The sequence below is a fragment of the Ostrinia furnacalis genome, unplaced genomic scaffold (assembly GCF_004193835.3).
Source record: "Ostrinia furnacalis isolate ACB-3 unplaced genomic scaffold, ASM419383v2 OfSCF3015, whole genome shotgun sequence".
Taxonomy (NCBI): domain Eukaryota; kingdom Metazoa; phylum Arthropoda; class Insecta; order Lepidoptera; family Crambidae; genus Ostrinia; species Ostrinia furnacalis.
Genome location: NW_021133254.1, coordinates 338,496 through 366,492, shown reverse-complemented (window position 1 = coordinate 366,492; position 27,997 = coordinate 338,496). Strand labels below are relative to the sequence as shown.

The 27,997-nt window shown below is 35.2% G+C and overlaps 1 protein-coding gene across 2 annotated transcripts; it reads left to right on the top strand.

The window, feature by feature from the left end:
* Window positions 1-1,558: 1,558 nt before the first annotated feature.
* Window positions 1,559-27,742, top strand: LOC114356996 (beta-glucuronidase). Of its 2 annotated transcripts, XM_028310410.1 has the most exons (14): window positions 1,562-1,876; window positions 16,794-17,057; window positions 18,102-18,278; window positions 20,769-20,920; window positions 21,579-21,688; window positions 21,827-22,017; window positions 22,260-22,406; window positions 22,538-22,710; window positions 24,520-24,669; window positions 24,968-25,046; window positions 25,272-25,448; window positions 25,672-25,810; window positions 26,141-26,316; window positions 26,348-27,742. In XM_028310410.1, the coding sequence occupies exons 2-14, from the start codon at window positions 16,797-16,799 to the stop codon at window positions 26,351-26,353; spliced, it is 1,938 nt and encodes a 645-aa protein (XP_028166211.1). In that variant the 5' UTR covers window positions 1,562-1,876; window positions 16,794-16,796; the 3' UTR covers window positions 26,354-27,742. The 2 variants fall into 2 exon arrangements, with proteins under 2 accessions (XP_028166212.1, XP_028166211.1); XM_028310411.1 differs by lacking the exon at window positions 26,348-27,742 and having other exon boundaries at window positions 1,559-1,734; window positions 26,141-26,322.
* Window positions 27,743-27,997: the final 255 nt, after the last annotated feature.

Below are 27,997 nucleotides of genomic sequence, written 5' to 3'. Positions count from 1 at the left end.
TCTAACCCAAAATTAGTTTATGTAGAGTCGTAAAATGTTTATATTTTCTTAATACATTTTAAGTACCTACATTTCAGGTATAAAGCACACGAACACAAGTACACAAAGTAAATTCGCAAATTAAAGACAAATCGTATTTGGTATTACTGGTATTACCTACCTCTTTTAGGGTCATTCCACAAAAATATGTCAACTCTTAGTCCGCGCCACATTTCACATGGAATATTTGTTAATATTTTATTCCAAAATTGTTAAATAACAGCTCGCAATGTGCTTTATTCATCACCGATTTACATTTTTTAAAATTATTTTTCAAACATCTTATATATTGTGTTTTGGAACCCATATTTATATAAACATCAACTTGATCCTTTGTATTAATTAACGAATAATCTATTTAAACGTGTATTACACCAAATTCTATTAATATTTTGCGGTTTCAATAAACAACAATTTAATTTTCTTTAGTTGAAAAAGAGTCCACAGCTTTTAGCGTCATTCCCTCGCCACGCACTGATTTTATAATTTTGCGCTTTACTATGTATTTAGAGTGAATGACATCAAGTTGAGTTTAAAGTACGATACGAAGTTATCCTTAGACCATACTGGCTTTGCGGCAGCCGTTTTTTGAATTAGTGCAAACGTGCCAGTTGTTGCGAAAACATATGTTGATCCAGTCACTTCGTCAGTCCCTAGTTGATTAGCTTTATTGATTACAATAGGAAATTGTATATAATTTAATAGTATTTACGTGTGGTTTTCGGCTATTTTCAGCACATCGTATTAAGCATCTTATAATATAAAGTTAATCTGCAATTGTGTTAAGATTTACTCCAAATCGTCAGTCCCTAGACCGTCAGGCCCTAGCTTTAAAAGGCGTTAGGGACTAAGTTACTAGTTAGGGAATGACGTTTTTTATATAATGATAATAACAAAACAACTACATCAAGTATATTAACTTATCTATAAATGTTAAGGTTATAAGTTTTAAACTTTAATAAAAGTCATATAGGAGTAATGTAGTATGAAAAAATTTAAAATTATAATTTCTCCTAAAATAAAGCATAAAGTGACTGGCCCTTTTAGACATAACATAATTAATAAATAAACTATAATTTACACTAATAAAGTATTCAAAAGCATCTTAAAAAAGTTTAGGACAAAATGACGTCGAAAATATACAGATTTTTATGGAATGACCCTTTAAAGACTGCGGACTGCATCTAATTTTCACATACCTACTAAATCCAACAACTCAGTTCTTCACAGTTGAAATGTTTTCCTTAAAATTATCAATGCTCACTGCCTTAATATTATCCAACTCCTTTATTGTTTCCTTAAATTAATTGACTAATTACTTAATTGAATAATGCGGATGTCAAATACTCTACCAAATCGTTTTAATTATGACGTGTTAGCATCATTGTTTTTCTGACATAATCGGTTACCTACCCACTTGTTTTTATCGCTGCACTGCAGCGGTGCAATGCAATCACGCCTTCGCTAGAAAGTGAATATTATACCCGACCACGCACAGTTGTGTCTCTATCAAAGCGAGAATTACACGGCTTTGTGCGTGCTTAGATTTGGTTGGATTATGCCGGTGCGTTCCGATCATTGACAAGGATTTTTTTACATCCACCAGTCCGCCGACGCGTCTGGCGGAGACCGCGCTTGCGTTCCATTCTTAAATTTCGCGCCAAAACAATCAAGCATCGTATTGTATTTCAAATTGTACGTCTTATTTCTTGTCATTTTTATTGTAGCCCTATTTTAATTAACTTTAATGAAAATTATAGTCTTTGTTTATAAATGAGTCGGTGAATTAAGTGAGTGACAAAATACTCGTTACTCTACAGGAAACTATTTACCTAAAGTAAGTAAACATCGAAAATACGATTTAAGGTTTTTTTTACTTTCGCACTTATAAGTATTTCTATATTCCATTCACATCAAATAACAGGACAAATTGTTGAAGCTTTATCATTGTTTGTTATTCTGACATAATAATGAATTCATCAGCAATATAAAACTTCTGTGACTCGTTCACTATCGTCAACACACGTTACGATAAGCGTAAGATTAAAATGAAGCAGTGACCCCTATTTGCCGTTAACGTTATTACTACTAATCATCAATCAACGATATTGTTTTAAACACCATGGTAACTACAAAATTAGTAACATAAAGAATTTTTATTGTAATTTGATCGAAGAAACAATAGCCCGATACAAAATGACAACAAAATTAATGTCAACAAAAACTTCATGAATTTTGTGTCACGTTACGAAATGAGAGATGATTATGTTTTTTTACACAGAAATGTTTTAAAATATAACTTTTTGACCCCAATTCAATCTAAGTAGGAAAACAATGGGAAAGCGTCCTGAAAACCTGAAACTTATCGATAATGAAAAGAAACATCTTGTTTTACTATGAAATTTGGCATAAAATTATGAGCATTAAGTATTATATTTATGCCGATGTTTCACAATGTCTTTATTTGAATTAATTTTTAAAAGTAGTTTAGGCTTCATTAGATTTAAAAAAAATATCGCTCAACGCTTTTTAGCTCAGTAAGTATTTACTAAGCTCTTTACATAACAGGCGCACCTTTCCCAACGAACATTTTCCAACTAACTAAAAAATGGTAATATTCCTCATTATATCCCTAATACTAGGGTTTGCGTAAATTCTGAATAGTTCGCAGATAGTCTAGATTTCACATGATTTATAGCTATTGCAGAACTTCCACATGCCCATGTCACTGATAAAATTGCAACCACGTGCTTGCCGGGATTCCTGCCAATCCCGGCATGCCGACTGCATTCCTTTAGCTTCAATGGGTATATAATCAAATGCATTATTGCAATGCTTAATAGGTGTTCACTAAAGTCTGTGAAAAAGTTCCTTTTATACACGTAAAGTTATACACAAGCTAACGTCAGGAAAAAAGAAGCCTGGAGAGTTAGGTAAATATTACTAACATTTATTTTTACTTTAAGAAGTAATTAACAAATGGATGGTCAAATTCTATTCAAATTATTAATTCGTTTTTAAATAGGTATTCAATTTATTTCCATGCCTTTGGTTTTCTTAGTTCATCATAAACTGTTCTATAATTAAGGAGTCTTTTCCTTCCACATTTATCTTATTTTATTTGTTCAGGATTGTTAATGTTAAAATTTAATTAAACTCATTAAGACATAACACTAACGTATAGAAGTAAATTACTTAATAAGGAAGTTCATATAAGATTGAATTATGAAATAGTTACTGTGGTATGGACGACAGCACATCAAGGTAAACTGTTGAACCTTATGTAGTTCTATTACGAACTGTTTTGTAACAAAAATGACCAGTAATATTGACTTTAGTTTGACTGAAGTTACGCGATACTTTATTTAATCTGTTATGCCCGATGTGTTAGTACTATAAAAACATTGTAAACCACATTACAGGATAATGTAACTTAGCTACCAAGGAATACTAAGTAGACGAAGCACTAGGCAAAGTGAGTGGTCATATATTCATCCGTGACCTGGGTAAATTGAATTTAGAAATACACAATGTAAACTGAATGTATGAACTTTCATCCAGCCAATAATAGTTGAAATTATAAGAAAAATTTTGTAGTCAGGAAACAAACATAAACCTTCATAACTTTCATTTTAGATCTGTCATAATTTGAAATAATGATAAATTTAATGCAGTATCTTGACTTTACATGAAATGCTGTTAAATATACTTACTTTTACCTACTCCATTTACTTCTGGTAAATTCAAAAGGGTGGATCTCCTGAAGGACCTCGACACGAGAGACTAAATGACCTGATGATACTCTCTCGCATATCCTTGCTATACATATAATTATGTAACTGAAATATAAAATTCTGATAAACTACGGCTTAGTTTATACCTGTAAACAGAAGTAAAAGATTAATTTATTTTTGTAGAGTTTACGCATGCTAACATTTCATGTCCACTGCATATAATGTTTGGTCATAGTGCTCGTAAACCACATTAAAGCCTGATAAAGGCTGGAAGTGTGCGTGAACAAATATAAACTTCCAAACACAGGGCTGGATCTGGAAAAAGTGAAAAACTGAATTCCAGTAGTGTAATATTTGGACGTTCAAATTCTGGTATTATTGGAGAAAATTCCGATGTTTCCAAATACCAAAACTCCTTAGGATCGAGAGCGCGAACCTATATTAAATGGTACCTTCCACAGTCATAGATAATATGATGACCACACTTCCTAAGTTCAATACCTCACCACATGAAACGTAATAAAGTTTATTGATAAAATACTCTTTAGGGGAGACCAAGAAGAGTTGTGACAGAGCAGAGTTTAGCGAGCTCGTAACAGTGCGTGGGTCTCGAGCTAACAACCAAAAGAAATACAAAATTGAATCGACACAATCTGGCCGTATCTGATGTAAACTGATCTCTTCCAGACAACTCAAGAAAAAACAGAAAATCCAGTTCATTTTACTACTTACTTACGCACAAACAATAGACTGTTGCAAATGTCATTCTTCATCTCAGTCCATCCCTGTTGTCCGCATGGCCGGCATGGGTACGCCGTGTTTACCTTTGCCAAACTGGGTCGCACTTTGTTTCCCTAAAACACGTCAGAGTCAGTTTCCTTGTCAGCGCTCGCGATGCGTGACCACTCCGATAAAACGTACCCATTTTCATGATTTAACGCACAAATATTAATTATTAATTTAGCGAAACTGTAACGGTGAACCTTTACGTAGCATGTTAACAGAACGAAGCCAGCAATTAATAAACGTAGCTGAAACTAAACAATTGATTACGGTAGGTAACGTTTTAGGCAAATGACGTCCATTGCTGGACAAAGGCCTCCCCCAATAGTGGGTACCTTTCCCACTTTAAACATTGTCAATAGATAATAAAATTTTTTTCGCAATAAATGCAATTCCATACAATTTGTTCATAACAATTTATACCTATTCTAAAAAGTTAGTAAACACTTTCTCGTATTAGCATAATCAAACAGTCATTATATGTATTATTTACGAACATTAATTATTTTTATTTATTACTTTTATGCAGATCTTTATTTTCTGATAATTATCCAGTTCGAGTCTCTACAAAGTCACATTTTAAATTATTCATAGACTGATCAAAACATTAACAGTACTCATACAATAAGTTCATTAAGGCGAAGATAATTTTATGTGTTTATAATTACATAAAAACATCTTAGTGTGTTTGTTCTTAACTAGGTAATTATGAATCCATACTAATATTATAAATGGCAAAGTAACTCTGTCTGTTCGTCTGTCTGTTCGTCTGTCTGTCTGTCACGCTTTCACGTCAAAACTACTGAACCGATTTGAATGAAATTTGGTACACATATAGTCTAGAGCCTGAGAAAGGACATGGACTACTTTTTATTGCTAAAAAGGGTTTTAAGGGGTTGAAAAGGGGGATGAAATGTTGTATGAACCGATTTGAATGAAATTGTGTACACAGATAGTCTAGAGCCTGATAAAGGACATAGGCTTTGTTTTTAATGCGTAAAAAGGGCTGTAAGGGGTTGAAAAAAGGGATGAAAGGATGTATGAACCGATTTGAATGAAATTTGGTACACAGATAGTACAGAGTCTGAGAAAGGACATAAGCTATTTTTAATGCGAAAAAGCGGTTGTAAGGGGTTAAAAGGGGGATGAAAGGTTAAATGAACCAATTAGAATCTTGAATTCTTGAAACTTATTTTTCAGGCTGTTGATTAAATATAAATAAATATTGCCTTTAAAATTTGAAAAAATGTCACCCTCAAGGGGTTAATAAAAATAAGGGATGAAAGTTTGAGTGGAAAATCCTCATTTTTGAAGCTAGTACCTACGATGAAACTTTTTTCAATTTTTTTCCGATGGGGATACTCCCGATGTGATCCCATTGTCACCAAGTCAAGTCTGATGATGGGATCCTAGGGAAATCGCGGCAAATTGGGGAAATTTGTATGCTTGAGTGTTCTTACTCTAAAGGTTCGACCAAACCAACGCGCCATCGCCATCGCACACGCGGGCTGCACGCGTTGGTTTGGTCGAACCTTTAATTACGCATACGAATATTGATTTTTACCGCTGCAAATTCACTCACTCACTGTGAAATTAGTACTTACCTACTTGCAGATAATCTTTTCAACTTCAATCCCTGATCATCGTATGTGAGTACCTACCTACATGTGATATTATTTTTGTCTCTACTTATCCTACTTTTTTGATCTTTTTTTAAAAGGTTAAGACATCAAAGCTTAGGCCCGGTTTTTTGATTCGTAGTTAAAATAACCAATTGGTCAAATTTGACAGATGTCAAATGACAAGTGGTTAAATATCAGAAAAAAATGTTTTTCGAACAATGGTTAGCTTGACTTTTAGTACATTTTTAAACTTTTAGTTAACATTTTGTTAATATTTAACCATTAGTAGCAAAATTTAACAATTTGTTATTTTAACTATGAATCAAAAAACTGGGCCTTAGTGATCACATTTAGTAATTTATCTGCAGGATGAACCTAACATTGTCTAGTTTCTTACCAAAGAAAGGAAATACTTAATAACCACACGTAATTAAGGCAATTGGTCTAATGAGACATTTCATTAGGTCCAGTTAACTGTTTAACTAGTTTAAAACCACACAAAGGGCCGACTAGGCTTCTTAGACCTTTGTGCTAAATTTTAACCGTTGCACTCGTTCAGAACAACATTTTGACTTAATGAATTTTTAAAATACAGTTACTAGGTTAAGTGGTGCGCGTTTACCTAAATGTACTTTAATTGCAAACAATTTTCTTAACTAAAGCAATGTGTTCCAGTTGAAAATTAGTTTAAAATATTTCCATTTGCGCCTATTTCTAACACTTAGCTATTATTTTAACATTATCAACCATAAGCAGTCCACTGCTGGAGATGGTGGCAAAAAAAGGTGACATTTTATCCTTTCGCACTTCGCCTCCTGAAAAAATGGCTAAGCCATTAAAGATATTAATTTATAATATTCTACCCATGTACCTAATATTAATTAGGTAGTAAATAGCAGGAGTACCTAATATGAAATCGAAAAAAGTGTTTTTGAATTACACCTAAAATTATTTGATATTTAGTACTTCCTAATTGTTTTAAATAGTTAATTTTAACATGGATTTAAGTACGAATTTTTACAATTAGAATTTTAGATTCACGCGTGATAGTCTCAGAGCGGTCACACAACCAAACCGCATGAATATTCATAAATTGTTTAAAAAAGCGTAATAATAATGTTTGGACACGGAATTCACAGGTAAATGATATCTTGATCGTGCCGGCAAACAACCAAACGTTGTGACCTGGGATTGTGCCTATTCATGATTTGTCTGATCGGACGATAAGTCCACTAAATGATGCCGCACCAGACCGCACTCGTACACTTCACGTCAAAATGGAATACTTAAGTACTTAATCCGTGCCTTGTGTATCCGGCACAACAAGAAAAAATAATTGATATATCCATTTTTATTGGCAGGTGCGTATTATTAAAATAGAAATACATGCTCAAAACTTGCAAATCAATTCAAGTGGCTAATGACTATGTATGCTCATAACTGGGACTTTTAAACCCATCCAGATTTTAATGTTTCGAGTGTATTATTTCCTGTGATATCATGTTGTAGCCAAGGCAAATCTAGTTTCATTGAAATCAATTTAACGCGTTATGCATCCTATTTAATCAATTATTCATAATGCGGGTATTACGTCCGATCCCAATTAGACAATGGATTTAGAAAACGGATATAAATAACTAGAACCTGCTATATAACAATCTTAATAACAACCATTTCATTTGAGTATGATTGATACCGTCAACAGCCGTCATGCATGCGTCAAGCAGAATTTACGCTTCATTCTCCAATTAATGCTATATTAAATGCCTAAGCAGTCCAATTGCCTAAACTAAACCTTAAAAAAATGTTTGCTATAGATAGCAATCATATCAAATGAAAATAATCCAAAGGTATTTAGTATGAGGATATGAAATATTTCACTTCGACTACTAGATTAATTTGTAATTTATTTATTAATTTAAACACCAACAAGGTTACATTGTAGCATACACAAGAAAAACTTACAAAAAAATAGGAGAAAGCAGCATAAAGAGGCTTTAAATTGAAAAATAAAATAAGACGATAATTCCTGGTATACCAAACATAATTATTAGAATTTGATAGCTCCGCGATTTTATTCGATCGTCAGATTTTATATTAATTCAATCTAACGATTAACACTTCTATTTGCGACTGCACCTCACGAGATCACCGATAAAGCATTCCTCAGGGCACAATGCGTGTATTCAACAGTAGGATGGAAGGATTGAGAATTTTAATAGGCGTGCAGATTACACCAAAGAACAGAATGCACCATTAACAATGTTATGCATTATAACTTTGTACTACGTGTCATGGTCAAATCGTTACAAAATTGTACGAGTAATTCCGTAATTTTGATATTTTCTAGGGTATGAAGAAGTTGGTAAGCTTCACTTATAGTCTTTACTAAATACCTACTTAATTGCTGATTGACTTTTAATAATATTGCATATGAATCAAAGCTTTTAATACAAAATACTTTTCATTCGTCATTCTAAAGATAAAAATTACATCATAAACACACGCAGAGGCAAACGATGGCGGTGACCTTTTGATAGCTATTCGAGTTCCTTTTCTTAATCGACTTTTTTATGCTATAAGGCTAATGAACTTATTAGAAGGTTACCTCTTGGCCTGGAGTAACCCGTGGCAAAAACAAATGACCACCAGCTGGCCAAGCTTTTTAGTCAATTTATCACAACTTAGATTATAGTCCTGAGAATTGTCCCTGCGACGACCAAACCTCTCAAACGTGGAAGCACCTATTAACACAATGTCCCCGATTTGTAATACAACGACAAAATCGCGAAATTACTTCCTCCATGCTCAATGTCGAACCATACAATCTTACAGATTTAATTAAAAAAGAAGAGACCATCAAAAGCTTTCAAAATTCATCACCTATATTGTAAATCACCTAAAAGAATTCAACAAATAGAAATGTAATCCAACTTATATCCAAAAAATAGCACACCGTCTTGCAACTGGAGTAATCCAATAGCACCTTTTGCAAGGCATAACAAATGATCATTTATAAAATAAATAAAAAGTAAACTATGCAAAAAACGTTAGGTACAACATTACCTACATTACATAAAAGCTCTCTTTTCCAGAAGAGAGCTTTTACAAGTACCTATCGTACCTAAGTACATTCCAATTAAACAAGAATTAATATGTAGGTACTGTAAAGGAAATATATGATGGATTTGAAAAAGCTACTTGTTAGAATAATTACATATTCTACGTGATACTAGACTTGCCTAACGTGTTGTTCGCTGTTAAGTCACATAGCTGTATCCATGTTAACTTAAACCTATTAATTTAAATTTGCAAACAGTTCTGCCAACAGGAAAAATGTTATCACGATACAGGTGAAGTTCCTTAACATCCTTATTTACAAAATGTGTTGAAACAATATAATTGCACTGATAAACATTGTAATCGATACGATCCTAATTATATTCGGGGCAAAAGCCCATGACTCATTACTGTAGCTTATTTTAGATTTTCAACAATTACATTAATTTAAAACATTGGTTATCGATTAAGGAAATAGATTACTGCTATTAACAGACCAACGCTAAAATAATTCACATAAGAATCATAAGATATTAAATATGATAAAGGTGCTGAAACCGATGATCATTTTGCAAAATAATCTTTCTTTTCACGAACGAAACCAGATAAAAGATTGTACCTGAGCAAGAAAGTAATCACAGAGCAAAATGGATAAACCCATTGAAGTGGTAGGTATCTTTAAGGACATACCAAGTGGTACAGCATACATCCAAAATATAAATTTATCATCACATGACCAATCCTGTCTACTGGACGCGGTAATCGGCGCGCCAGTATCTAGACAAATACTTACTTATTTTTGTTTTAAGTACTTAGATAAGTATTTGGTTTGGCTACACATGCCATCTAGGAATAAATATATATAGGTCTAAACTAATTCATCTAAAAATATTTTTATAGGGATGATCAATTGAGAATTATTGATTGAGTATGTAAGCTTCAATTTTTGACCGGGTTTTCAAAACGAATCTTTAGGAAAAGGTTCTCAATTAATATTATTTTATTACTCGCATCTTAATAAAATGTTACTTTTAATGCATTAATACAAAATAAAATTACACAACACTAATGAAACTATAAATACTTACCTAAGCTTTCAGGAATAATCGAATCAGTTTCCCTGAAACCATACCGTTATTACGACGCGTATAAATTACTTACCCTAATTTATTGAAAACGAAGTGAACAGTTGAATTTTCATTAATTAATATTAATTCATACTTCAATTTTTATTATTAGTTAATTAACAAAGGTAACATAATAATACAGTTATGCTGCAGATGTTTTTTGTAAGGATTATTAATTATTTCATTGCACTTAGTTACATTTCACTTCATATTTACTATTTTCAATCAGTTAACAAATTATTTTTAAACTTCGAAGGTGACTGAATGTTTTACTTAAAGTATTTGTAAGTAAAATTGACTTTTAAAATGTTTGGAAAAGTATAAAGTGCCCAATTAAGTGTGATTAAACATGATTATAAAACGTTATCCGTTATAGTTTTCCTTATAAATCGTTTTAAATTTTAACGATGGATCAACAGGCTTTAATAAGAAGTCTAAGCTGTAAAAACACATGCCGGAATACTTCTGGATTTCAGGTAAAAAATCCAAAAATGTTGATTTGTTTGGTCAATTATTTAAATTAAATTTTAGAATTTTAACACCGCTTTGTTGTCTGTTCACGCTAGCTGGTTTTGTAATATCGCAAAATGCTTAGTTACAATAGGAACCATAAAATCTGTGCGCACGATCTGCCCGTGTCGACGCATCATCAACTGTTACACAATGACGTCATGATTTTAATATTTAAACTTATTTAGTGTTTTTCATACTTGTGTCAGACAGACGGTTACATAGAAAATGCATAAGCGATTGAGTGAGTATCATATTGAAAGGACATAAGTAATTAAAATATAAAGTTTTTGAAAATTCATTTCAAGCTAGCAAAAGACCATACATACTAGTATCCTGCACTTTATTATTTCTTATTTCATTTGATACTTTTCTGGGTCCAAGGTTATCCCCAATTATATTTTTATTATGTCTATTTACCTATTTGTATTTTTCCCGGAAAATAAATACATTTATTTCACTCTATAATGTACACAGCATTGCTTCCGTAGTGTCACAGTGATTAATTTATTAGTTCGGAAAGTAGGTAGGTAGGTTTATCAATTGAGAATGTTACTAGGTATGCAAAATCACTTGAAACCTATGTTACAGTTAAGCTTTTACATTTACAAATACATTAGTTTTTATTTCATTCAAAAATACCCAGTAGTTATGATTTTATAGGCATTCAAAGTTCGCTTAAATATTGAGTCCCGCCGACGGTCACGCGACCCCGCGTGACGTACATTCACAGTGTCCGCTCACTAGAAAACTGATATAAACATACTTAAATACATTTTTTTTTGGAAATACAAACTTATTATACATATTAACACCCAGACCCATCACAGAAATTAAAATTGAACCAAACCCAAACTTGATGCGATTGTGTCGTTTTATTGCGAATTACCTTCCAGCTTCATCATTAGACCCTGATTACTATATAGAATTAAAATACTCATCAATACAAAACGAACGAGCCCAAACTCGATGCATTTAAGTCGTTTTATTATAGAGTTCCTATGGCCACCTTCCAGCTCCATCATCAGATCAGCTCCATGTCATCATAATATTGCATGGTCATCCAAATCACATGTGTTTGCGAAATTTCAGCTTAATCGGTTGCCTGGAAGTGGGTCTTAATTCAGCTTGCAAGATTCCACCCATACAAATATGAGCCAGTCACTGTAATATAACGTCACGCGCATAAAATGGCGGGCTGGCCGCCGCCCGCACTTTTAAAATTAAATATCTTGGAAACTAATGGACGTATCGAAATAATTTTTTCACGTGTATTTTTTATTTTTAACAGAGAATACAGAAAGCTAAAAAACACAATTAGTGAACATTCTTCATTATACATTAATGTAATACATCGATTGTTAATATGAACTTATTAATATAATGCAATACAGGTAGTGCAAATTGGTTAAAAATAGCCAACTAACTGTTAAAGTACTTGTCAAGTGCCCACCCCATAAAATCGTAGAGACATACGAGTATATCTGCCTACATATTTTACGATACTAATTGCTGCTTCACGCCAGGGTCCGGGCCACCCTGAACAATAATCCTGGATACGTCAATGGAAGACGCGCAATAAACTCATTTACTATTTGATAGTCAGTCTCTTTTTTAAAGATACTCGTATACTAAGCTAAGCGGACGTCATTATTTTATTTCGCGTGTGTGCATAAGTTATTATTTGAAAAATAAATAATTATTAATTAATTTCTCTGTCTTGACTTAACAGTTCAATTTATCATCTATTTCACCTCTTTTGTTCTGTAGCCTCTATGTGATGCTAAAGAAACATCAAATCTATTCCTACTTATACTAATCAGTACCTCTAGTACGAAAAACTTTCGAGTTCGTTTCGTTGCGTATTCAAAGTGTCATCGAAAAATTTTGTATGAAAAATTAAACAGCGCCCCCTAGGGCGGCTATAATATAGGGGGCGCTGTTTAATTTTTCATACAAAATTTTTCGATGACACTTTGAATACGCAACGAAACGAACTCGAAAGTTTTTCCTACTAGAGGTATCTACTGAAATCCATCAATATTTATTTAACGCTACGAAGCTCACAAAAAAAAACAGATTTACAAACGCATTTTAATATGTTTAATGTGCCTATAGATCTTCAAAACAAAACGAGGAAATTTTTGCTGTGACCTCGAGATTGTTAGCTCGTTAGGATATATCTTAGGTTATTAAGAGTCCAAATGCCTGCCGTAAACTTGATGTTAAAAACCTGTATCCCGAGTGCAATTTCAACACCATTTTGCCAAGTATGTTGATTTATATGTATCAGTGAGTCCGTCGGAATCCGACGCAGAATTTTGATCAGTGCATTCTATAGCTTTGTTTACCGCATGCGGTAGAAAGCACGTTTTGTAACAACTCACCAATGCGTACGATTTACATAGCCATTATGTAGTGCATATTTTGAGCGTAACATTATGGTAACATAATACTTTATTATTATGTTAACGGGTTAACAGTTTGCGCACGATGGGTTAAAGTGGCCGTTTGTGTAGGTACCTTTATGTAATGTCGTGTACCTATGTACAGTCACGGAATGAAAAGGTTCGTCAGTTTTCAAATNCTGTTTAATTTTTCATACAAAATTTTTCGATGACACTTTGAATACGCAACGAAACGAACTCGAAAGTTTTTCCTACTAGAGGTATCTACTGAAATCCATCAATATTTATTTAACGCTACGAAGCTCACAAAAAAAAACAGATTTACAAACGCATTTTAATATGTTTAATGTGCCTATAGATCTTCAAAACAAAACGAGGAAATTTTTGCTGTGACCTCGAGATTGTTAGCTCGTTAGGATATATCTTAGGTTATTAAGAGTCCAAATGCCTGCCGTAAACTTGATGTTAAAAACCTGTATCCCGAGTGCAATTTCAACACCATTTTGCCAAGTATGTTGATTTATATGTATCAGTGAGTCCGTCGGAATCCGACGCAGAATTTTGATCAGTGCATTCTATAGCTTTGTTTACCGCATGCGGTAGAAAGCACGTTTTGTAACAACTCACCAATGCGTACGATTTACATAGCCATTATGTAGTGCATATTTTGAGCGTAACATTATGGTAACATAATACTTTATTATTATGTTAACGGGTTAACAGTTTGCGCACGATGGGTTAAAGTGGCCGTTTGTGTAGGTACCTTTATGTAATGTCGTGTACCTATGTACAGTCACGGAATGAAAAGGTTCGTCAGTTTTCAAATTGATTCCTTCAACGAATCGCGAGCACATATTACCTTTTGAAACTATGTTACAGAATAATCTCAAATTAGAGAAAATAATCTTTAACTGTTCGTCAGTAAAGTTCAAAATTATTCAGATCAAAGTTGTTTGACGATTTATCTTGTCAAGAAGATTATTATGATTGATAAACTAAAACCTTCTTGTTGGTTCAACCTGCCATTATTATGTCTATTAAATAAAAAAAAACTATTGTCAATTGGTCAATGTCATCATTGCATTGCACTGATGGGATAGAAAAATAAACAAGCAAAACCTTATTCGTCAGCAAACGTCATATTTATTTAAATGTTAGCAGCACTGTTTCTTGCACTGTTATGTTGGCAGGTTTGACTCTTTGGTGCAAGCGAAAACCGACACTAAGGTGACGAACCTTTTCATTCCGCGACTGTACAATACTTAAGAATACTAAGAACCTGTGCAAAGAAGCAATAGATAGATACCTAAATGAATAGATGTCATATCACTTTGAACATCAGAACTGTACTATACCACTCATGCATGACTGCCTACTACTTTGTTGGTTTACCTAATATGAATTTCAATAGCAAGGTTGGAAGATGGAATAATATAAATCTGATAAAAGCTAATATTGAATACACCACACTAAAACCAAGTTAGCCTAAATGTAGTGGTCATCGCAGCCGTGATACTCCTCCGTCAGGATCATTGGTAGATTTTGGCACACTGAAATACCTAAACAAAAAACAAAGTTCCGTCAACAACGATGGCCATAAATGGCTAAATATATTAGGATCTTAAGGATACCCCCATGGGTAGTCAGAGTCACGAAGTATTTAGGACTACTTAACTATCGATCGAATGAGTTAATTTTATTATGAGAAGTACCTACCTACTTACCTGGATGCAAACAGTGCAGGATCGGTCATTGTAGAATCCTTGGACGAGGCCTTTGTCGTGGACGTTATTCCACTGAAACGATCGAACTATCGCGTTTCATATTTTCTTCTGATTTGTCATCAATGTAGTTTCCAATTTTCCACTCACGATCGAAAGTACTTTACACATCGATACCTTGACCGCTGTTCCATATGGCACTGCAGACACAAAAAGTAAAGCATCAGTTTTTCAACGTTAACGACTGTTTATTACAACAACATAATAGATAATTAGCTAATTACATGATTAAGTAGAAACACTTGAGGCTAAGTTGTAAAAAATTTGCGCTACTTAGTTAGATTTTTTTGGGTTTTTAAATAAGCTGATTCGTATGAGCTCTACATTGATTATTTTTCTAATAGTTGTGAATGATGTTTGCTGCTTAAGTAAGCAGCAAACATCATTCACACACTTACTTAGTTGCTAGTAACAAGTCTTATTGTAGGAATCGAAGATACTCATTAATGTGACAAATAAAAAATAAGTATTTTATTTGTCACATTAATGAGTATCTTCGATTCCTACAATAAGACTTGTTACTAGCAACTAAGTAAGTGTCACTTTCTTGCTTCACGAGCCGATCATCTTTCATAACATTATGAAACAAGAGTGATAATCCTCATTAAGATGTAAATGTGTCCGTGATTGAATGAATCGATCACCCAAGTTAAAAAAAACAGCACATGCGATATTAAGCTAAGCTAACGTCCGCCTTGGACGCATCTTAAATAGGTTTCACTGGCATAATTTACACTTGTACACACATCATTTTGTTAAACACATGGCTCAAGCGAGTCAGGACATTCTTTCTTACTAATTGCTAATTTATTGTATTCGTGTCTTACAATCTTGTAGGTCAATTGACTTTAGAATTGTAGATTAAAGGAAAAGGATGTAGCATGTAGGTCCTTAAAGTTATTTCTATTGTTTTTAACTTGGAAAAGGCTCTATCTAGCGTTGAAATCCTCTACATATACCAAGAAATTTAGTGTAGGTATTTGATTATGATTACGAGTAGGTATCGGTTAAGATTCACGACCTAAAGTGGTTTTAAATACTATCAGATACCGAATTAATGATTTCTTTCGTAGCTGATGTATACCCGAGTATCAAGTTATAATAAGTAGGTATGAACTAAAAGAAACATCACTTGACTTATGGTCCTATGTCCCCTAGATGGGGCAGAGGGCGTCCACAACAGTCCTCCATCTCGTTCGGTCTTGAGCTTCTCGCTTGATCTCGCTCCAGGTCTTGCCGATCTTCTTCGCCTCGTCCGCTACAGTGCGCCGCCAAGTTTGCCTGGGTCGACCACGTTTGCGTTTTCCTTGGGGATTCCAATCCAGAGCCTGCTTAGGGATGTGATCGGGGTCCCTTCGGAGAGTGTGGCCAATCCAGTTCCACTTGCGGCGCTTGATCTGCTGGTCGATCGGAATTTCGTGGCAGCGTTCCAATAGCTCGACGTTGGAGATTTTCTCGGGCCAGTATATGCCCAGAATTCGGCGAAGGCAGCGGTTGATGAAGACCTGCAGCTGGTGCGAGATAACCTTGGTGACCTTCCACGTTTCACACCCATAGAGCAGAACGGATTTAACGTTAGACCCGATTATTTTGATCTTGACCCTTCGGGTCAATTTCCGTGACTGCCATATGGGGCGAAGTTGTGCGAAGGTAGCTCTGGCCTTTGCAATGCGCGAAGTGATGTCCATCAGAAATGAACATCTCTTAATCCTTCATAATTTGTCCACAGACAATGCTACGGCTATCCCCACTGCTGCTCGTCTTGGGGACCGTTGTAACCTTAGTATGTGCCATAGTCCCCGTGACCACCAACGAGAATGGCATCCAACCGGTGGTCAAACGGATCAACAAGCACGTCGGGGGTGCGCTCTACCCCCGCGCTACGGAGACCAGGGACCTGAGGACCTTGGACGGGATATGGAACTTCAGGAAGTCCCCGCCAAACCCACTGTATGGGTACTTGAACGGGTGGCAGGAGCAGGATTTGTTTAAGGTTAGTATTTTAGAAAAGTTATCTTACTTTCACATCTGCGTAGTTTGTTGTCCCAAAACGTTGCAACATTTAAAACTCGTAGTCTGTATAACACAAATAAAAACTAAAACTACTTAGCGATTTTTACTGTGCCTATTTTAATCATGGTTGCTTTAGTTAAAAATGTCGGTACTAAAAGTATGTAAATTAGGAACTTCCGATGTTTGAAACATTAATTAAAACAATAATAGTACTTGAGTCTTCAATTGGGATCTGACGTAGTTTAGATGAAACAATTTTACAATTGAAATATAATGTAATTTTTCCGTGTTTTAAAACTTTGTTTGGTAAAACTAATATTGAACAGATTATCTACGATGGCCCAGTTAACTTGACACCTCATTTGTGTTAAAATAATTTAGCACCTATTATCTCATTTACCTACTCTAGTTGACCAAACAACTGGAACCAAAAGCGTTTGAATTTTAATTATTTTGTATAATTAATAGTTTAATTGTGGTAATAAGATGCTGTAATCTTAATTACCCAGTTCCGTCATCATATTTTTATGGCTATTATAGAGCAAAGGTAACTGCAATTACAGATAAATAATCTAGATTAATAGTGAAAGGAAAGCATGTAGACACGCAAAGAGCTAAAAAAGCAATAATTATGTAGCAATTTAAATTAATAAATTATACACATTTTACGTGCAACAAACGATATTATTAGAATAAATAAAGGATCCTTGTAGTCCAGATGTTATGGTTAATGTAAATAAAAACGATAAATAGCCCAGAGATAGTGGTAAGATCACCTTCAAAGTGGAACAACACTTTCTGTTCGTTTTGGTTGTCTTGTTATAAGTCGACTTGGTTACCACCACCATATTTCGTCTGTGATGGATTCCAGGTGAACTTCGAAAATACGGCTCTTAATTCAATTCTCCATTATGTGCGATGCGGCCAAGAGCTGCCCCGTTCTGGGTAAAAATTCCCTAAGTAATTAATGCAAACGTATCACCATATTTTAGTTAGTCACTTACAAACTTCATTTATATTTCAGACAGGCCCAGTCATCCCGATGCCAGTGCCATCGTCTTACAACGACGTAGGGGAAGACACGTCGTTGCGCGACCACCAAGGGGTGGTGTGGTACGACCGACGGTTCTTCGTGCCCCGGGGCTGGACTGACCAGCGGGTCTGGCTGAGGTTCAGCAGCGTGCACTATAACGCCAAAGTGGTAAGTTGCATAACTGAAAAAAGGAGCCTAAATTGGTAAAAATGAAGGGTACGAAGTTTTTGATAAAATAGCTAGGTAATATGCTGATATTCATCCGAATATTTTTGTCACCTTGAAGGTCTAGCTCTCTCAGTAAAAAAACTATATTGAAGTCCTAATATAAAAAAAATCGGGCACCACACCTGTTCGATGTCTTTTATTTTTAGCTTATAAAAAATAAACACGGATTTATCGTTTATTAATTTGAAATGAAACGAGTTTGTCCAGTCAATGTTTTTTGTTATTAATATTTAGATTTCTTCCAAAACTAGTATTTCTTGGCAGTTTTATAAAACAGTAATCGTGTTGTCAGCTTTTCGATCCTCATCATCATCATCATTTCTGCCATGGGACGTCCAACTGCTGAACATAGGCCTCCCCCAATGATAACCGGTTGGTAGCGCCCTTCCAATCCTCACTAAGAAATAATTAGTTGATCATGTTTGTATTAAACTGAGCTCTTGTTTGGACAAGAGTCAATTACTTAGTAACTGGTTACTAAGTAGTTGATAATGTGTATTAGACTGGGGATACTGCAGTATCCCATGAGATGATGTCCAATTTCATGTCCAATTACTATACCCACCTGTTGATCATGTATATTATACTGGGATGATGTCCAATTACTTTACTGGGTCGATAGTACCTATTCATAGAAATGCAAACGAGTTAGTTTAAGGAAATGGAACTAGATTTAAGTATCAAGTTACACTCCAATAATGTTTGCGACGAAGGGCGTCGAACCTCGAGGTGTCCAGTGGGACAGTCGCAATTGCTTGATTGTCGCGGCCTATTTCCGCACTCGTAGCACTTTATATGGGTACAGAAGTATCATGGTGCAGGTCATGATGGTACTTCAGAAAATTGTTATCGAAGATACCTAACAACTCATTAATTTCCTAGTCTACTCGTAGTAGAGCTTTATCTGCAATCTATCTCACCATATATGAAAACAAATTCTACTCTAAGTAATGAACTTAGTTCTATCACGTACCTACTGTTTTATTTTTCTGTCATACAAACATCAATACCAAAAATTGAAAAAAAAAACCGAGTTTCAAGAATGGGTTCTTTCGTTTGTTTCAGCCAAATGACGTCCACTGCTGGACAAGTAAACATTTTAACCTCTTTCAATAGTTTAGACACTCAAATTATCATCAACTAACCAAGCAATTATGCATGTCAATACTCACAGCTACAATCATAAATAGGCAGTACCTATACAGCGTCAGTCTAGTGCAATTGCATAGGCTAAGGGGCGAAGCGCTGACCTCGTGCAGTCGTGTTACCCAATGTTTCTATCCACAGCCTATACAGCTCACATAATGACCAATAATCATACCGAATCATATTTATTGGCTATTAATATTGTTTGATTACATTCAACACGTTTTAAGTGTGTAAAGGAATACTCGTATATTATCGAAACTTGTTTTCTGCTGTGATACAGCAAACATGGCTCTTCCAATATTATTATCGATTTGAAGAATAATAATATTGTGTTATCTACGTCATTGCATTTTAAGTGCATGGTGAATAAAGTTTTTTACGAAATGAAGAAGCATTAAGTCTTCACTTTACGCGTTTGCATTAGGTACCTTTACCGTCTTTTCTTCTGAAATCAAATATGTAGGTATGTTATTCAAATTAAACTTAAAGAAAAATTAAAAAATATATATATAGGAGTAGGGAGGGAGTACCTCTTTATAATACTTGCATACCTACTCAAGAACTTTTAATTTCTTGTAAATAGGTAGATATAGTCAGTATGTAAGTAATGCTACACCTAGTTAACCTACATAGATTTCATGCTTAACATTTAGCTAAGTAGGTGTGTCACGTTTTTAAGCTAGCCATTACTTTGGCAAATAAGCCTACAATCTATGAAGTTTTATCGGCTTTAAGACGTGGGGTATTGGTGCTAAATACATAGAAATGTTTAGTACATTTAGATAGCCTCACGCTGTGGTAGATAAACTTAGAAGTTTCGAAACCGAATGTGGAATTGCAAACTGCAAAGATAAACTAACTATTCGATGTCACATCAGTTACAGTGAAGATTACATAAACTTAAGTTGAAAAAATCGAAATGCCTTAGGTGGGAATCAAACCCACGACCCCACACGACCCATCGCTTACCGCGACTATTCTGATCATCTGAGCTACTTAGACATTGGGAAAAACTACCGTTCAAATGTAATACACTGTTACTGCCAAGGTTGTATCACCAATGCTGGATAGTACGAGTAGGTACTAGTGTGCCCTGGAAAGGGCCTATGCACTGAATAAAATATTTGAATTTGAAGTAGTTAGAGATAGAATAGATAGGTTTGGATAGTTAGAATAGAATAGATAGGTTCGGTTCCCACCTCAGCTCAGGCAATTCCTTATTCTTTTTCAAGTTATTAAATGTAACTCTTAACGCTAAAGATTTTAATAACATTGTTTCAGTTTGTCAACGGCATGGAGGTGGCTTCCCACGAGATTGGCCACCTGCCTTTCGAGGCCGAGATCACAGACTTCGTCAGTCTCAACTCAAGCAACCTTCTCACTGTGGTGGTGGATAATCTGCTCACTAGGAACACGATACCACAAGAGAATGGGTAAGTCGATTAGAATCCTCGGGACCAATCACTGTGGGGCTATTCCGAAAAACGTAGAAGTTCGTATAAGTACTTCCATCCCTCTCACACAATGCGAGGTACCAGGTGTATTGGATCCAATATTATAACTTGGAGTGTTGTATCGCCAATATGTGACGCCAGCATCAAAGTGAATTATGTGATTACTTAGATCTTCCAATGTCAAAATTCATTTTGATAAAACATAACCACCTTGAGATTAGCATCCTGATTTGACGTGATTTGATATTTATGTCTAGAATCAAAATCAAATCTAGAGAAGAACTAGATTAGATTTCAAAAGACAAATTGATATTATCGCCCGAGAGCCCACAATGCCACAAATAAATATGTAAATGTCATAAATAATAAACTCTTGAGTTGATTTATTTAACTATTGGGCTGCACTTTCCATATACAAAGAAGTAATCTAGAGCTCTATAACTAGGCCTAACCAATAAAGCGTGTTCCGATAAATTGAAATCGTTAACTATGGGTTATAACTTATTCAAGGGCTAAACCTAGAAAGAAAATAATAAATTTCCATCAGCAAAAAAGGCTAGGAATTAATTCTTTAACCATTAAGTAAAATTTTCAATAGTAAACTAAGTATAACGTGGGATCGTATAATCTCTTCCAGATACGACTTCTTCAACTACGCGGGTATACATCGAACGGTCTACATATACTCGACGCCACAAACTTACATAGAAGATATAGTGACACAAACTGATATACAAGGATATACAGGTAACAAAGGAAAACCCAAACGTACTATAGACCAATACCTGCTCACTTATCAATAGTACAGTTCTTGCAAATATCGTACATCAAAATCACGATGTACTTGGCTAGACTTTTAATAAACTTATGTTATTGTCCCATTAGGCTTAGTGACATACAACGTGACCTACAAAGGAGGTAGAAACGACGTGGACTGCTTGGTAGAGATCTATGACAAGAACGAGACCAAAGTGGGCTCTCTGCTGAGCTGCGTCGGTGTGGTAGACATAGCCAACGCGAACCTATGGTGGCCATACTTGATGCACCCGAACCCTGGATACTTGTATACCTTCAAGGTAAATAGAAAATAGTATACTAAATATTACGGAAAGCGCCTGGACGCGATCAATGCAGGACCGGCTGTTGTAAAAAAATAAAAACCTTATGAGGCCTTTTTCTAGCAGTGGACAGAGCGTTTGGCTGAAACGAATTTATAGATCCATTTTATTAGGAAATGTCTATAACCTGTGATAACAATCTTACGGTCAGCTCGTGGCTTGCCTTTCATTTAACTCACAGTATTCTATATCTTTTATAGGTATGTATAGTTGGAAGCGATGGGGACCTTTTGGACACTTACAGCGAAAAAATAGGCATTCGAGTTGTTAACTGGACGACCAAATCGGTATATCTTAATGGGAAACCACTCTATCTAAGAGGATTTGGAATGCACGAAGATTCTGATGTAAGTAACCTTTTGAACAATAATTGAAAACGTGGACTAACTCGTGGAGTGATATGTGTCCATTTCACACATGAACCCACCAAAAACCGATCTTAGGGTACAAAATTAATGACATAATTTAACAATTTCAGCTTCGAGGCAAAGGCTGGGATCCCGTGCTATGGGTGAAGAACTTCAATCTTATCAAGTGGATAGGTGCTAACGCTTTCCGCACCTCGCACTACCCATACGCCGAAGAAATCTACCAATTGGCTGATGAACAAGGCATCATGATTGTGGGAGAGTGTCCTAGTGTCAACGCTTTGTAAGTATCACCAGTGAACCCCACAACCAATTAATAAAGATACTTAATAGTTGAAGGATTTATAGCTATTTCTCTGTAGGATCGGCTCTCAATCCAACAATATCTTCGAAATTTTGCAGTACTTTATAGGGTAAGAAATTGAATAAATGAGCTTGCTTTTTGGAATTGCATGGTTCATTTATTTAACCCCTATAAAATTAAAATAATATCAACTTGTACTAAACTCCATCCTGACCTGATCAACCATGACCATGAGTACCTCGCTCATACAAAAGACGTTCATGCAGATCCAAACCTTTATTCGCATAATATCAGATTCTCAAAATATCAGATTCTTAAAATATCAGATTATCAAAACAGCAGATTCTCAATATAGCCAAAGTACAATCAAGACACAAAAAAACCCATAGATTTAAAAATAAATGCAGCGGCAATCATGCGCATAAATTATAAAGGATGTTTGATTAGTGAGTAACGGTGGGTAAGTATGTGAAGTGTCAATTTGACCAAAAAATTATTTGAGATATACTTAATATTTGGCAAAATAAAACATTTGTTATATAAACATTTGCCAAGTAAAATTTTGCCATATTATGATAATAATTTTACCAAATGAATCTGTTTTCATCTACCAAAATGTAGCATTTATAAATTCGCGCATGCCTTGATTAAATCTTGCCTCTTAGAAGCCAAGATCTGTCGATGCCGTCTTCTCTAAGGGCAGTATTCAGTTCTTCATTGTGTCTACCTATACAATTCGATATTATAAATTCATTTTCTTACATGTTCGCTGTAAGTAACTAAAAACAAAAATTACAATTTAAAAAAAGTAGCTCACTTAGGGTCAAATGGGCGAACTTGTATTCTTAAAATGACCTTACCTATACACCCACGAAGTTTGTCTAACCTTCCGCCAAACATCCTGTGTGCATAAATCATGTTATGTAACTACATAATAATCTTCTCAGAAATAAAATAAAAAAACTAAAACCCAACTACGACAAAAAACGCTGAAAAAGTGTAAAACAAGATTTTCAGAATACCTACTGAACTGAACAGTAGTTGCACAGTAATTTTCATGTTTGGAAGTCACACGTTGTCAAAGTGCTACGGTAGGTATATGTATCGTGTGACTACGCCTTATATGAAGTTCAAGTAAAGCGCTTTCAACTGATACCAAACACGGCATATTTATCTTAACTTTATATTTTTACTCTACCTACTCTGTATGTTTTGTCCGCCAGAGGGCGCCACATTAGATTTTGTGAAACCCCATAATAGCCTATAAACCAGCGGACAATTAAGATGCTTTAATGATAATGTCATTCGTCGAATTCTGTTATGTAGTTTAGAAGTTACGAGGGAACAGATGAACATACATACATCATAGCCTGTCAAAATCATAACCCTCCTTTTGCTTTGCCGTAGTCGGGTAATAAGCATTCTTCATATTTATTTAAAGTAGACAACATGATCATTTAATTTTCGGCTTCACCTCTACTGTTTGGACACCCTGTATAGGTAATACAAATATATTTTTCACGTTGAGTGTCCAATTTCGGTTATATTGAGATTCTGCTATTTTGATAATCTAATATTTTAAGAATCTGATATTTTGAGAATCTGATATTATGCGAATAAAGGGATCCAAAATAGGTTGTAGGTATGAGTACTGTTTACACACCTGGAAATATGTGTTAATTAAAGCTACAATTAAAATACAGCATACTTAAGTAATGTTGCATGAATCATTGTGTCCCATTTCGTTGTTTTCTAAGAAGTATTTTTGCAAAATACGCTCCATTCTAGCCTCTACACTGACGAGCTGTTGAGAAAGCACAAGCAGTCGCTGACGGAGATGATCCGGCGCGACCGCAACCACCCCAGCGTCATCATGTGGTCCGTCGCCAACGAGCCCCAGCAGTGTGGCAGCAACAAGAACTGCGATTACTACTATAGGTACATACTGAAAACCATTTTGATTGTCACTGCACTTCACTGCAGCCTCTAGATCTAGATCTACCCCGGTGAATAGGTATGGTCTTAACTGATTGAGTTGTAACGCGATATAGTTCTTAGCAGACTGCATCTAAAAGCCTTGTCCAGGTTTAATTGACATGACCAAAATATTACCCATTCAAGCTTTAAAGCTATTATCATTCTAAATTTCTTATTTAATTCAAGCACTAGGATTGAGGAGATGTCTATTCCAATTTTTGATACACGGATTATTCAGAAAACTGTTTTTATTTTTCAGCCAAATTGTTGGTCACGTGAAAGAACTCGACCGGTCCAGAGCAGTTACGTTTGCACTCGCAGACCCGAACGACCAAATAGTAAGAAACAATATTTTATTTTTGCGTCTCCGAGTCCTTGGACCTTTGTAAGTCCTTTCGATTCTCTGCTGTGGTTCCCAATTTTAGTTGGGGAATTACAATATTTTTTAAAAGACAACTTCGAATGCACTAATGGAACCAGGGCAATCAAGTGTTCAGACAAAATTTCATCGAGTCACATCTGTGAATTATCAACTGAACACGATCTATCTTTTTTCTAACCAGGGAAAATTCATGGACGTGATCAGTTTCAACCGATACAACGGTTGGTACGCAGAAACTGGATCGCTCCTGCACATCACGCAAAGAGTGATGAACGAAAGCACGCAGTGGCATCTCAAGTACAACAAGCCGGTCCTTATGTCCGAGTACGGTGCTGACACCATCGCGGGAATGCACACCGTAAGTAGACAATGATGTGTTTTGTTAAGTCACAATCTTTTCGTTATGGTGGTACCTAGGTATAGCAAATCGAACTCGTATTTTCCCTGAATTTATTGTGATGCCAACAAAAGAGCAAGATCTTTTTTTTTTTGCTTTACCGACAATCAATGTGACAAATAGTTAAGGACCTTTATGATATTTCAAAGCAAGAAAAAATTACCATGTTATTTCTTTTTTCCAGAAACCTGAGTTCGTCTTTTCGGAAGACTACCAAGTGGCGCTTATGTCTGAACATTTCAAGGCATTCGACAAATTGCGACAAGAAGGATTTTTCATGGGTGAATTCATATGGAATTTTGCTGACTTCGCAACCAGACAAGGTACGTAATGGGACAACCTCGTTCATATGACCAAGGCATATTGATGATAAATAAATGCTTTTTAGAAAAAAAAACAAGCTTTAGTAGGTAAAAGCTTACAACAAGTTTTTGGGCATGCGTTCTGAATAAAATCCTCCATACAATCCATGCACAGGAATCAGCTAGCAGCTGTCCTTTCCTTTCCAGCACCCTTTCCTTGTAGAAAATTGCGAGAAACTCTAATTTACTCCCTCTAAGAAATCTCTTTCCTGGGCAAATCGAATCCGAATGAAAACTAGGTAAAAATACCAGCTTGGAAAATCAGTCTTCCTCAAAACACTATTCTTTCAGGTATAACCCGAGTAGGAGGCAACAAGAAGGGTATATTCACGCGCGCGCGCCAGCCCAAAGCGAGCGCGCACCACCTACGCGCGCGTTACCTCGCGCTCGCCGCCGCCGACGCGGGCGCTCAACCGCCGCCGCCGGAATACTACGTCGCCGACCACGCCCCCGCCTACCACGAAGAACTTTAAACGTAGTTTATTTATAATTTTCAAACTTTAAACGTTTCTATAGAGACGCATAGTTGTTCTGCTCTCGGGAACATTGGGGAATATTGCCGGCAACGCTCCTTAATATTTCTTGTCACAGGGAAAATTTCGTCGTGACCGATTCCGGAATTATTTCCCGATGTTAACTGTTTCGGGAACGCGAACGGTAACGTACGTCTACACAGGAATTAGTTTCTTAATATTTTTCCGTTGACTCAGATGTATCAAGAGATGGCGCTGCCTGTTCAATAGATTTCGGTGACGCGAATAACGCATTTCTGGTTATTAAAAATGTTGAGGGACTAAATCCTGTGTCCTACATGTGACATCTGTTAGATAATAAACGGAGAGAAGAAGAGATCGATTACTGTGGAAGATTATTATTTGAGATATTAACTCCGAACGAAGGTATTTAATGTGTCGCAATGAACCCGCCTACCACGAAGTACTTTAGTCATTTAGATATATCGATCGTGTGACTTGACTGTGTTAATTTAAATAAAGGATGAATAAATTGACCACTAAATGAAAAATAACAAGTGATTACCACAACAAGACAAAACGTCCAACACCCACGATTTAAGCTGTGCGCACTTTAGCACATAAAAAAGACAAGACTACATGAATTTATTGCACAAAGAAAAACAAAATCTTCCACTAAAATTATAAGTTACTCGAACTAAGTAAGCACGATAAATTACTACAAATTACAATTATACATTGTATCATTTGCATACAAATCGACTCTCCTTTTTTCATACCTAACGACTTGGCCATGCATGTACAATAGTGAAATTAAAATAGTTGTTTGTGTAACAACGCTAGAAGTACACCAAATTATATTAGGTAGATTAAATTATCTTAAATTTTAATATAAGCGATGTGCCTCTTCAATATCTAGTATTATATTATCTGTGTCAATATATTAAAAAATATTAATATAGAAGTACATTATTATGTACAGTCACATCAAAAATATCTTTACAGCTATCTACGCCCTATGATGGTAGATGATGTAGGTACTTTATATTTTGAGCACTTACACTGTTAAGATATTTTTGATGTCAACTGTACTGTACCTACTAAATTGATGAAATCATTTTTTCTTTGGCGAACATGAACATGGTTTTTATAGTGCAACTGAGTAAGCACTTCGTTTTTAACAGTATTACTTACCACAATGATCTTGTTTGATTTGATACCACTTTTCTCAGATTCAAACTTACACCTTCGGCACCCAGAGTGTTACTTACACCCGTTTAGATTTTTTACAAAGTACAATTTCTAATAACATGCTGTAATTTGTATGTGTTACGAGTTATGATGATGAATGTTAATCTGAAAAGATTGAAAATAGTGCTATGTAATGATAAGTAATAAAATAAAAAACACACAAAACACATTAAAAAACTTTGTTTTACTACCTAGTACCTACCCTCCCACCCCCACCCGTTTCGGCGTCAGTTTATGAAAAACCGACTAGGTACATATTTGGTTTAACGCTCAATATTAACGCCAACCATCAAAATTATTCATCAAGCAAATATAAAGGGACACAAAAGCACAGAACTTGAAGACCCAGTACAGCCACCAAGGCAACTTCGAGAACATGCTTTATATGTAGTTGTATTCGTTGAACTACCCACACGCTTGTCAC